This window comes from Leopardus geoffroyi, chromosome C2, assembly GCF_018350155.1.
Source record: "Leopardus geoffroyi isolate Oge1 chromosome C2, O.geoffroyi_Oge1_pat1.0, whole genome shotgun sequence".
NCBI classification, from domain to species: Eukaryota; Metazoa; Chordata; class Mammalia; order Carnivora; family Felidae; genus Leopardus; species Leopardus geoffroyi.
The window spans coordinates 70,963,510-70,976,785 of NC_059333.1; the positions used below are offsets into that span (position 1 = coordinate 70,963,510).

The 13,276-nt window shown below is 36.0% G+C and overlaps 1 protein-coding gene across 7 annotated transcripts in view; it reads right to left on the reverse strand.

Annotated features, from left to right (window-relative positions):
* Positions 1-13,276, reverse strand: part of ZNF148 (zinc finger protein 148) — a 130,290-nt gene that overhangs the window by 67,290 nt on the left and 49,724 nt on the right. For all 7 annotated transcript variants that reach the window (XM_045502359.1, XM_045502366.1, XM_045502365.1 and 4 more), the window contains one exon: positions 7,135-7,483. In XM_045502359.1, the coding sequence (XP_045358315.1) occupies positions 7,135-7,467 (333 nt within the window). In that variant the 5' untranslated portion in view covers positions 7,468-7,483. The remainder of the gene's footprint in view (positions 1-7,134; positions 7,484-13,276) is intronic.

Consider the following 13,276-nt stretch of genomic DNA (forward strand, 5'->3'; position numbering starts at 1 on the left):
AAAAACCAGATAAATCCAAACCGAGAAACATTCTACAAAATATATGGTAATTTTCAAGTATTATGATCACAAAATTTTAAAGTGAGAAACTAGAGGTGCCTGGGTGGCTCAGTCAGTTGACTGTCTGACTCTTGGCTTCAGCTCAGGTCATGATCCCATGGTCATGAGAATGAGCCCTATGTTGGTCTCTGCACTGAGCAGGATCCTGCCTGGGATTCTCTCTCTCCCTCTCTCTCTCTCTGCCCCTACCCTGCCTTCATTCTCTCTCTCTCTCTCTCAAAATAAATAAACAAAAACAAATAAAGTGAAGAACCAAGACAAAAGAAAACTAAAGAGACATGTCAAATAATACAACATATAATTTTTTCAAATTAACTATTGGAAGACAAGTAGAACAGTAAAGAATATGTGTCAAAGACCAATCCAAAATATATAAAGAATTTAAAAGCTCAATACCCCAAAAATAAATAATCCAATTTAAAAATGTGCAGAAGACATGAACAGACATTTCTCCAAAGAAGACATAACAGGTGGTCAACAGACACAGGAAAAGATGTTCATCATCATTTATCATCAGGAAGTGCAAATCAAAACTACAATGAGATACTACCTCACACCTGTCACAATGGCTAAAATCAACAATACAAGAAACAGATATTGGCAAGGATGTAGAGAAAAAGGAACACTCATGCACTCTTGGTGGGAATGCAAACTAGTGCAACCACCATGGAAAATAGTATGGAGATTCCTGAAAAAGTTAAAAATAGAACTAACCTATGACCCAACAATCACACCACTGGGGATTTACCCAAAGAATTAAAAAACACTAACTCAAAGGGATACATGCCACCCCCCCCCCCCGTGTTTACAGCAGCATTATTTACAATAACCAAGATATGGAAAGTGTCCATCAATTGATGAATAAAGAAAGATGTGGTATATACATATACAGCAGAATATTATTCAGCCATAAAAAAAGAATGAAAGGTTGCCATTTGTAACATCACGGATGGAGCTAGAAAGTATTATGCTAAATGAAATATGCCAGTCAGAAAAAGAAAAACACCGTGTGTTTTCACTCATATGGAATTTAAGAAACAAAACAAACAAAGGGGAACTAAAGACGGAGACACACACAAATCAAGAAACAAACTCTTAATTATAAATGGTTACCAGAAGGGAGGGGCAGTAGAAGAATGGGTTAAATAAATGATGGGGATTAAGGAGAGTCGTTATGAGTACTAGGTGATATGCAGAATTGTTTAATCACTATATTGTACAACCGAAACTAATGTAATACTGTATGTGAACTAAATTAAAATAAAAAAATTTTTTTTAAAGTGTCAAAGACCAAAACTAGTCCAACTTGACCTGACATTTACAAAATAACCCACCCAATAACTTCCAAAATACATTCTTTTCAAGTGAGTATAGACCATTCACTGACTAATCATATATTGAGTGCTAAAAGAGTCTCTCAATGAATTTAAAAGGATTGAAATTATCCACTGCACCTTCTCTGACCATAGTAATTAAACGATCAATGACAAAAAAATACCTGGAAAACTTCGAAACATTAGAAGTTAAGCAAAACACTTCTAATTCATGAATCAAAATGAAATCACAAAGGAAGAGAAGTTTATAGCTCAAATGCTTATGTGAAAAATGAAGAAAGGTCTAAAACGGTCATCTAGGCTCCCAATGTAAAAGCTAAGAAAAGGGGCATCTGGGTGGCTCCATCAGGTAAGCATCCGACTTTGGCTCAGGTTATGATCTCACAGTTTGAGAGTTTGAGCCCTGCGTCAGGCTCTGTGTTGACAGCTCAGAGCATGGAGCCTGTTTTGGATTCTGTGTCTCCCTCTCTCTCTCTGCTCCTCCACCACTCACACACTATCTCTTTCTCTCAAAAATAAATTAAAAAATTTAAAAACAAAAAGCTAAGAGCAAATTAAGAACAAAGTAAGTAGAAGGAAGGAAATAAGGAAATAATAAAAATGAGTTAAAAATGAAATTCACAAAGGTAACAATCTATAAAACCAAAACCTGATTCTCTCAAGAGACCAATAAAATTGATAAATCTCTACCCAGACTAATCAAGAAAAGGACAAACTATCACTACCAGGAATGAGAAAGAAAAAAATTATAGATCAGACAATAAAAGAATTTTAAAAATTATGAAAAATTTTGTTCAATTAAACAAGAAATGGACGAATTCCTTAAAAAATACAACTTACCAAAACGGATTTAAGAAAAAAAATTTTAAATCTGGAGAAGCCTTATATATGTTTTAAAATTTGAACACGAAATTTAAAACTTCTCACAAAGAAAACTCAGTCCCAGATTAGCTTCAGTGGTGAAGCCTTTCAAAAAGACATAGAGTAGAAATGAATAAATCTTAAACTCTTTCAAAAAATACAAGAGGAAATACTTCCTAACCCATTTATTAAGCCAGTATACCTAAAACAAAGATATTGCAAGGAAACTAATATTCCTCATAAATATACACTTAAAAATTGTTTTAAAAACAATTTAAAACCACCTGGGTGGCTCAGTTGGTTAAGCATCCGACTTTGGGTAAGGTCATGATTTTGCGGTTCGTGAATTCGAGGCCCACATCAGGCTCTGCACTGACAGCTCAGAGCCTGAGCCTGTTTCAGAATCTGTGACTCCCTCTCTCTCTGACCCTCCCCGGATTGTGCTCTGTCACTCTGTCTCTCAAAAATGAATAAAAAGCTAAAAAAAATTTTTTTTAATTACTTTAAAAGGTTAGTAAACTGAATCCAGAAATGTATAAAAAGGATGACACATCATGACCAAGTGTAGCTTATCCTAGGAATACAAGGTTGGTTTAATACTTGAAAATCAATCAATGCAATTCACCATATGAAGATAGTAAGAAGAAAAAAAAATCATTATCACCTAATAAATGCAGAAAAAGCATTTAAGTTACACATTCATTTATATGAAAATATAATCTCAGCAGGGGTGGCTGGGTAGCTCAGTCAGTTTAACGTCTGACTCTGACTCTGAACCTTTACGTACCTGTAACAGTCACAAAATACACAGCCAAAGTAAAAAGAATCAACCGCATTTGGGGCGCCTGGGTGGCTCAGTCAGTTAAGTCTCTGACTTTGGCTCAGGTTATGATCTCACAGTTTGTGGGCTTGAGCCCTGCATCGGGTTCTGTGCTAACAGCTCAAGGCCTGGAGCCTGCTTCAGATTCTGTGTCTCCCTCTCTCTCTGCCCCACCCCCGCTCACACTCTGGCTCTTTCAAAAATAAATGTTAAAAATTTTTTTTGAAAAAGAAAAAACAAAATCAACCACATTTCTATATACTGGTCATGAACAATTAAACACTGAAATTTTTAAAAATACCATATACAATTGCATTCAAAACATGAAATATTTAGGGGTAAATATTTCCAATAACTCCACACTTAAAACTACATAACAATGCTAAGATAAATTAAAGAAAACCTAAACAAAGTGATATGCCATGTTCACGGACTAGAAACCACTATTGTTTAGATGCTGATCAAGTCAACATATAGAATCAATATAATCCCAATAAAAACCCAGCTGGTTCTTTTTATAGAAACTGAAAGGTTGATTCCACATTTTATACGAAAATACAAACAACCTAGAATGGTCAAAACAGTCTTGCAAGGAGAATAACAAAACTGGGAGACTACACTACCTGATTTCAAGATTTACTATACAAGATTCAACAGTCAAGACAGTGTAATACTGATGCAAAGAAATAGACACTGGATCAAAAAAATGAAAACACAAGAGAAACAGCTTAACTTCTAGAAAGACACACCCCCCCCCTCAAAAAATGAAAAAAACATTCATACAAAAATGTTCATAGCAGTTTTATCCATAAAGGTTGAAAAACAGAGATAATACAACCATAACAGGGGAAATGAATAACCAAACTTTAGGATAATAAGGCAACAGAGTATTAATAATAGAGTATTAATCAACAATAAAAAGAAATGAACTACTTACTGATCCACTCAACCAACATGGATAAACCAAAAACATTATGCTGAGCAAAAGAAGCCAGACATAAGTTACATACGATGCCATTTGCATGAAGTTCTCAAGAGGACTGATTAGGAAGAAACACAAAGAAACCCTCTAAGATGACAGAAATATTCTGTCTGGACTGTAGCTTATACAAGTCAATGCAGTTGTCCAAACTCTGAACTTTAAAATTAGGAGCTGAGAGGGGCGCCTGGGTGGCTCAGTCAGTTAAGCGGCCTGACTTCGGCTCAGGTCACAATCTCGCAATCCGTGAGTTCGAGCCCCGCATCAGGCTCTGTGCTGACGGCTCAAAGCCTGGAGCCCATTTCGGATTCTGTGTCTCCCTCTCTCTCTGCCCCTCCCCTGTTCATGCTCTGTCTCTCTCTGTCTCAAAAATAAATAAATGTTAAAAAAATTTTTTTTTTTTAAATAAAAAAAAATAAATAAAAATAAAAAAAATTAGGAGCTGAGAGGGGCGCCTGGGTGGCTCAGTCGGTTAAGCATCCGACTTCAGCTCAGGTCACGATCTCGCGGTCCCTGAGTTCGAGCCCCGCGTCGGGCTCTGGGCTGATGGCCCAGAGCGTGGAGCCTGCTTCCAATTCTGTGTCTCCCTCTCTCTCTGCCCCTCCCCCGTTCATGCTCTGTCTCTCTCTCTCTGTCTCAAAAATAAATAAACGTTAAAAAAAAAAAAATTAAAATTAGGAGATGAGAGCATTCACTTTAAAGTTTTCCTCAATTAAAAAAAAAATTTTTTTTTCACTCAAAATATATTTGACTGCCTACCATAGCCAAGGTATTGAAAACTTGCAAGAAAAAAAAGTCAATTATCAAAATGAAAAGCAAACAAAGAGAAACCTTTTAAGCTGAGAAAAGCCAGTAGACTGCCAATCAAAGAATGTTACAGGTATATAGACAACATGTACAGAAGTAACAGGAAAAAAAAAATCACAGTGGATCTGGGCAACTAAAGTAATTAAAGTATGAAGCTCACATGGAGCACTCACAGACCACTTTCATAAAACACTCCTTCACAAATTTAAAAGAACAGAAATTATACAATATATGCTCTCAGACCACAAAGGACTTAAACTGAAAATTAATAACAGAAAAATAGCTGGAAAATCCCCAAATACTTAGAGATTAAACAACACACTTCTAAATGATATGTAGATCAAAGAAGGTATCTGAGGAGAAATTAAAAGATATATTGAACTAAAGAAAAATAAAACAATTCAAAATTTGTGGGATGCAGTGAAAGCAGTGCTTAGAGGGAAACTCCTATCACTGAATGCATATATTAGAAAAGAAGATCTAAAAATCAATCTAACCTTCCAACTTAGAAAACTAAACAAGACCAAATGAAACCCAAAATAACAGAAGAAATCATAAAAATTAGAGCAGAAATCAGTGAAATTGAAAACTAGAAATCAACAGAGAAAATAAAAAACTAACTCTTCTAAAATATCAATAAACTTGGTAAGACTCTACTAGGGTCTAGCAGAAAACAAGGAATTGTCCAGTAGGTATGAGATTCAGTTTTGCAAGAAAAAACAGCTGTAGAGACCTGCTGAACAATAATGGATATTAAAAGGATAACAAAGGAATACTGTGAGCAACTCTATGCCCACAAATTTCAAAATCTAGATGAAATGGACCAATTCCTTGAAAGGCACAATCTGTAAAAACTCACACAAGAGAAAATAAATAATCTGAACAGGTCCTACATCTATTAAAGAAACTGAGTAATTAATAACCTTTAAAAACAAACAAACAACCTTCCCAAAAGTACCAGGCTTTATGTACTCAACTGAGTTTTATCCTACATTTATGAAAGAAATTATACCAATTCTCTACAATCTCTTTCAGAAGTTAGAAGCAGAGGGAATAATCCTAGCTCATTCTCTAAGGCCAGGATTACCCTAATATCAAAATCAGAAACAAAGATATTACAAAAAAACTAGCCCAATATAACTCACAAACAGATACAAAAAATCCTCGACAACATATTAGCAAATTGAATCCAACAATGTATAACAAGAATTACACACAACAACCAAGTGGGATATATTAGAGGTATATAAGGGTGGTTCAGAATTCAAAAATCTATCAATGTAAACCATCACATGAACAGACTAAAAAAAGGTAAGGCTATTGCAAAGGGCTAGAAAAGTTGGTGGGCACATGTATTAGAATACAACTATAACTATTATTCATTCATTTACACTATGTGCCAATACCTGGGATACGATGGAAAATAAGACAAAATTCATGCTCTCATAGAGCCTACAATCTATTAGACAGACACTGAACAAGTAACCACAAGTCCCTATAGCAGAGACTCAACCTGGACTAAACAGAAGTGGCAGGCTGATAATGATGAACCACTAACTAGATTAAAAAACAGCAATGGGGTGTGGCTAAAGGGAATATTACAAGCAGGATGCATGAAGGTTCTGAAGCAAAAGAAAAAGTACAGTGTATTAGATATACTGAAAGAAATCCAAGTCTAATATCACAGAAAGGATAGAAGAGGATTACATTATGGTTATGGTTATGGTTTTGTTGGTCAGTCATCAGGTAAAAAGAAAAACAAGAAGGCAAAAAAGTTATGAGTGCCTACAAAAGAATATTTTAGGTGAGAAACAATGACATTTAGGATAAACAGGAAAAACTAAAGGTCGATATGCTTTTGGAAAAGGTAATGAAAAAAATACAGACACCAGGAATTGCCAAGTTACAGAACCCGAAGGAAAAACCTTCAGGTGTATGATCTTTTTTTGTTATACTCAAGATTCAATCTTTCTACTCTTTAAGGAAACCACGAAGTTGAAACAAAATCTTTAAAATTTAAGCACTTAAAATTTAATACACAGTAATCCTGGAAAAGATAAGTTACTAAATGTATACAATACAAAAACTTGATTTTGCCTTTTTCAAATGTGATTTCTGTCAACATTTAGTGTATCCATTTAATAACACCCAGTTAACTATTAAGACTTTAAACATTTTCTGAAATTTCTTCAATGACTTGAAGCATTACTTAACACAAAATTAATTATGTTTCTAACTATAAGTTACATTAATTTTAAAAAGGAATTACTTACAGGGACATTAAGTGCATACTGTAGTCCTTGAGGAAGTCTTTCATGTGTTTCCATCTGCTCTTCATCATTTTTCACTGTCTCCTCATGGACCATGAGTTCATCATGTGATATCATATCCTGTTGTCTCATTTCGCTTTCTTGTAACACTTCATCTGCAGCAAGGATCTCCTGGTGAGGCATACTCCGATCTTGAAGTACCGACTCCTGCAGTTCCCCAGACACGGTAGACTGGCCAGACACTCCACCCATTACAACCATTGCCCTGGAAGACTGCATTTCGTCTATGCCGCCACATTTAAGAAATAATCCTTCCAGTTTGTCGTCAATGTTCATGCTTAAGTATAACTGCCTAGAAAGACCAAGTTTGGCAACAAAGCATAATAAATTAGTTTTATATGTCTACTTGATCCTTTTTAAATTTCAATTATGAAAGGTACACACTTTAATAGAAAAACTTTATTCATGTAATTCGTATTGTCTCCAATTTTAAAAATATCAAGATAAGTTTCCAAAGGCTGGTGGAATAAAATGCAACTTCTCATTTTTGACATTAAGGCAAAAAATCGTAATCTATTTCATTATGAAAAATGAGTATGACATAAAGGAAATTGGGGGGAAGTATCTGTAACAAAGGAGTCATGTTCTTTAATATATTAAAATGTCAAAAAAATTTTAAAGGTATATAAAGAAATAAACTGACAAACCACTATCAGGCAAATCATAAAGAAAACTTAGAAAACAGTCACTAAATATACAAAATAATAGTCACTTACAGTAGTAATCAAAGAAATGAAAATTAAAACAGAACTACCATATTTCATCCACCAAACTGGTAGTGACTCTTTAAAAAAATATACGTCTTGGGGCGCCTGGGTGGCTCAGTCGGTTAGGCGTCCGACTTCGGCTCAGGTCACGATCTCGCGGTACGTGAGTTCGAGCCCCGCGTCGGGCTCTGTGCTGACTGCTCAGAGCCTGGAGCCTGTTTCAGATTCTGTGTCTCCCTCTATCTCTGACCCTCCCCCGTTCATGCTCTGTCTCTGTCTCAAAAATAAATAAATGTTAAAAAAAAAAAATTTTTTTTAAATATACGTCGAATGTTGAGGTAGGTTTAAAAAAAAAAAAAGACACTCATTATGAACAGTAGGAGAATAAATTAGCTCAATTACTTTCAAAGGCAATTTGGTACTTTCTATCAAAAGCCATAAAAACACACATATTCTCTGAACTGGTAATTATACTTACAGGAACCTATCCCAATGAAACAAAATATATACGTGAAAAATCACTACAGTAATTTACATTAGCAAAAAAATGGAAATACACTATTCAACAAACAAAACTGGTTAAAATATATTCATACATATGTCTTAAAACTATAGTGACAGCTATACAACTCAGTAAATTTACTAAAAATCCCTGAATTGAACACTTAAAATGGGTGGATTTTATCATATGTAAATTATATCTCACAGTTTTTCTCAAAAATAGAATCAGAATAATGGCTACCCTTGGGGGTTAGGGGGGTTTGCTGCTGATAACAACAGGCAGGCAATGGGGAGTGTATGGGAGCTAGCAATATTTTTTTCTTGAGTTGAATGCTGGTTGGACAGATATGCTCACTTTGTAAAATTTCAAGTTGTACATCTGCAAAATATGCATGTTTTTGTCAGTTACTACACTTCAATAAAAAGTAAAAATCTGCTGACACTACAAAACAGTAATAAAATTATTCTTGAAAAATATTTGAAATGTGGGGGAATATCCCAGTATTAAAGGAAATGTATGTGTGCATTTAAAGATACAGAAGTTGGGGCGCCTGGGTGGCGCAGTCGGTTAAGCGTCCGACTTCAGCCAGGTCACGATCTCACGGTCCGTGAGTTCGAGCCCCGCGTCGGGCTCTGGGCTGATGGCTCAGAGCCTGGAGCCTGTTTCCGATTCTGTGTCTCCTTCTCTCTCTGCCCCTCCCCCGTTCATGCTCTGTCTCTCTCTGTCCCAAAAATAAATAAACGTTGAAAAAAAAAAAAAAAAAGATACAGAAGTTTATGTAAAATGTTAACACCATTAACATTACCACTGGTGGTGAAATTACCAGAAGTTTTTTCCATATTTACATTTATCTCTAATTTGAAAACTTACTATAATAAAATTTTACTTTTTATACATGCTTTTAAATTTGTTAAAATGAAATAAAGGTGATACTTTCCTTACTAATACTTTTTTTTTTTTTTTAACACTTATTTATTTTAGTGAGACAGGGACAAAGCAACAGTGGGAAAAGAGCAGAGAAAGAGGGAGACATAGAAGTGAAGCAGGCTCCAGGCTCCGAGCTGTCAGCACAAAGCCTGATGCAGGGCTTGAACCCACGCAGATCATGACCTGAGTGAAAGTCAGATACTTAACCAACTGAGCCACGCAGGTGCCCCACTAATATATTCTTAAATAACACATGATTAAATTTAACAGGTCATGAGACCTAGACACTATCAAATAATTATATTATTTCCTCCATTATTGTAGAAAAGATAGGCAATATTAAATCTGCCCTTCTAACTTTGGTTGCTGTAAATTCAAATTCCACTGTGTTACTCCAAGAACCAACATAATGATCATGAAAGCTAAAGAAACTTCATCTCAAAAAACATGAAAGCACTGGTGCAAAGTTTGTTTTTCAAAACTGATTTCTACTATCAGACTGTGTAAAAATAACATACATGCCCTCTGCAAAGGGACAAGTCCAAAAGTAATGCATTTAACTATTTGTCTCAGTTTAGTCACCTCTTTCCCAAATCAATCAGGTAGGTACTAGCTGCTACCTTGATCATAGCTTTCAAAGGTAAAATAAATGATCAGTTAAATTCAAATGTACTACTGAAATTTAAATGCACTTTCACTTACTAAGGTTATCACTTAGGGAGAAACCTGTACTTAAATGAACAGCTCCAAAAAAAAAAAAGACCTTGTAAACAGCAAAGTAAAAAAAACACAAAAACATAATTCATACTTGCTAATCCTATCTTCCCTGGTACAAGATACTATCAGTCTAGAATACATAAAACAAAGTACCAAGAATCTGATTTTTACTTTTCAAAATCTTTAAATTTTTTTTTTTCAACGTTTATTTATTTTTGGAACAGAGAGAGACAGAGCATGAACGGGGGAGGGGCAGAGAGAGAGGGAGACTTTTCAAAATCTTTAAATAGCAAGCTTGAAATCTACAGGACGATTTTAAATAAATCACCAAATAACTATTCTCTTCTAATATTCTATTTAGCACATTTCTTAGAAAATAAACTATCCTACAACTAAATGAAACTTAAGCCTTACAGGGCTAACTAAAATTTGCCTATTCTGGCCATTTCTTTGGAGGTTCTTACCAAATCATTATATTCTTCTAGTCTATTTACTGTTTTCTTAAAGAATGTGGAAAGCCCCTAACTTGAAAGGGAATTTTGATACCCAAAGCTAACCTTTATTGCAAGTCATCCTTGTTGCTACAGCTACAATATACCCTTGACCCAGGCAAGCTCACTGCTAGGAATATACACAATCCTATAAGGTAATTCATCAAAATTAACCAAAGATACATGTACAAGGATGTTTGCTGCACCCCTTTAGTGGAAAAAGACTGGAAACTAAGCATTCACTGATATAAGATTTCTTAAATTATGATTCAACCCTACAATGGAATACACACCATCATTAAAAGGAATGAGGCTGCTATATGTGCTGGGTGAAAAGTTCTCCACAATACATTAAGTGAAAAAAATCAAGGAGAAGATACACAAATAAAGTGAGCCACTGCTTATATCATACATCTCAACTAGTAACTGGGCAGAGTAAGCCAGACAGGAAATTAGACAAGGCTCTCAAGCAAAAAAGTTAATTTCACCTTGCATATAGTACAAGAAAAAGGACAAAACTACACTAAGAAAAATGGTAAGGAGGGGCCCCAGGGTGGCTCAGGAGGTTGAGCATCTGACTCTTAGTTTCAGCTCAGGTCATGATCCCACGGTCCTGTACTGACAGGATCCCAAGCTTTGTGATGACAGTGTGGAGTCCACTTGGGATTCTCTCTCTCTGTCCCTCTCCCCTACTCGTGCTGTCTCTCTCTTTAAAAAAAAGGTGGGGGGGGGGTGCGCCTGGATGGCTCAGTCAGTTAAGCGACTGACTTCAGCTCAGGTCATGATCTCGTGGTTTGAGAGTTCGAGCCCCGCATCGGGCTCCGTGCTGACAGCTCAGAGCCTGGAGCCTGCTTCAGATTCTGTGTCTCCTCTCTCTGCCCTTCCCATGCTCATGCTCTGTCTCTCAATAATAAATAAATGTTAAAAAAAATTTTTTTTAATGATAAGGAAAGTACATTTTTTACTGTCCCTGAAGCTCTCTTACATGTACTTATTATCTTTAACTTTCCCCCTTCTAACTCCCGCACGGTCTCAGTCAAAGCTCTCTTGCGCTTCACTGCACATTCAACAACCCAAATACAACAAAAGGTCCCATGCTCAAAAGGTCTCTTCTCTAACTTCTGTATTTCCAGGGAGGATCGGCCAAGTATAAAGAAAGGAAACTGATATAATCAATCCATGTTAAAATGTGAATAGTTATAAATGTCTCTTCCCACTAAACCATCAAAAAGCCAACTGCTTTTTGACCCAAATAGCTACACAATTAATGGAAATTCAGCTGTTAGGGATATTACACAGCTAAGAGGAAGAAAGAAATGATGCTTCCTTTAAATCATGTTGCTTACATAAAAGAGTGCTCTAGAAGAAAAAAAGAAACAATTATTCTGTGCTCCCAGGAGCCTCTGTCCAACTGGGGAAAAAAAGAAGGGCTAGGTAAAGTAACAATAAGCAACCAGCCACCCTGAGTCCCTTGTGATGACACATTATTTTGTAAGGGATGGTGGGCAGCTGACAAAGGGTATAAAACACTAGAGCTATTAAGAGCCAAAACAACACGGACAATAATGTTCTAGGGCTAATTCAGCTAAAGGTGAAATGGCCACCCAAAACAGATCATTAAAAACTAGAACAGAGCAAAAGAGAGGAAAAAAGGAAGGAGCCAGCCCACCTCAGGCCAATTTCTCCTAAATCTTCCTTTAGCAGATTACTTCAAACTGTATTCTTTTCCCCTTTCCAAGTTTTATTCTTCCCTCATCTCCATCTCTCTGTCAAAAAAGTTGACAGGTACAGCAAAAGGGATATTTAGGAGGTCACAATACAGTTTCCTGCTCCATTCAATTATCCCTCTCCCGCACACTCCTCGCCATCCTTTCCTATTGAAAAATGTTTGGTTCAGCTGTACAAAGGTAATCCAAATTGTGGCCAATTAGGTAACCCCTAGTCATTGAAGCCTAATGGCAATGCTCTAGTCAAAGAGAACATAAATTATTAGCCATCACTTTCTCCTATCTTCCACAAGAGACAGCTGACTCTCCTTGTCAACACCTTCTAATTTAATGCTTCTAATCAACTGTGTGCAACCAATTAGAAAGCTTTATAGATTCATAAGATGAAATAAGAGTAAATAAGCTTTGAGTCAGGGTTTTCAATAAGGAATTAAACACATGGACTTTTAATACAAGCATTTGCGATAATTACTTCTAGGCTGAGGGGACTGTCTGGGCTTGCTTTCACAAGACAAAGTTAACAGAAGCATAACATATGGACAAGCTGGCCATTACTACTCATTTTTAATCAAGTATGCAAATGTCTACTGTTTTTTTTTTATGCATTAATAAGGAAAATATCTTTCCAAATTTATTAATAGGTTTGGGTCTATATGATAAAGTTCATAACTTGCAGAGGAAGGACAACTAATATGTTTAGGATCTACTAGATGTAAGACACTGTGCTGGGCACATTTACATATATTAAATCACCTAACATTTATACTAAGGAACACTCAAGACACTAACAGTATATCCCCATCTAACAGATAAAGACACTGGGTTTACTCTAAGTCACACAGCTGGAGGTAAACTGGGATTTCAAAACAGGCTTAGCTGGTTTAGTGCGCTTTTTGCCACACCATACTAACCTCCCAACTTGAAAGGCTCTGAACACGTTAAGAACTCAGTGACCTCCTCTTCTCACTCACCTTAGAGGCCACACTATCACCACTGCTTGGGTTGCTACAGCAA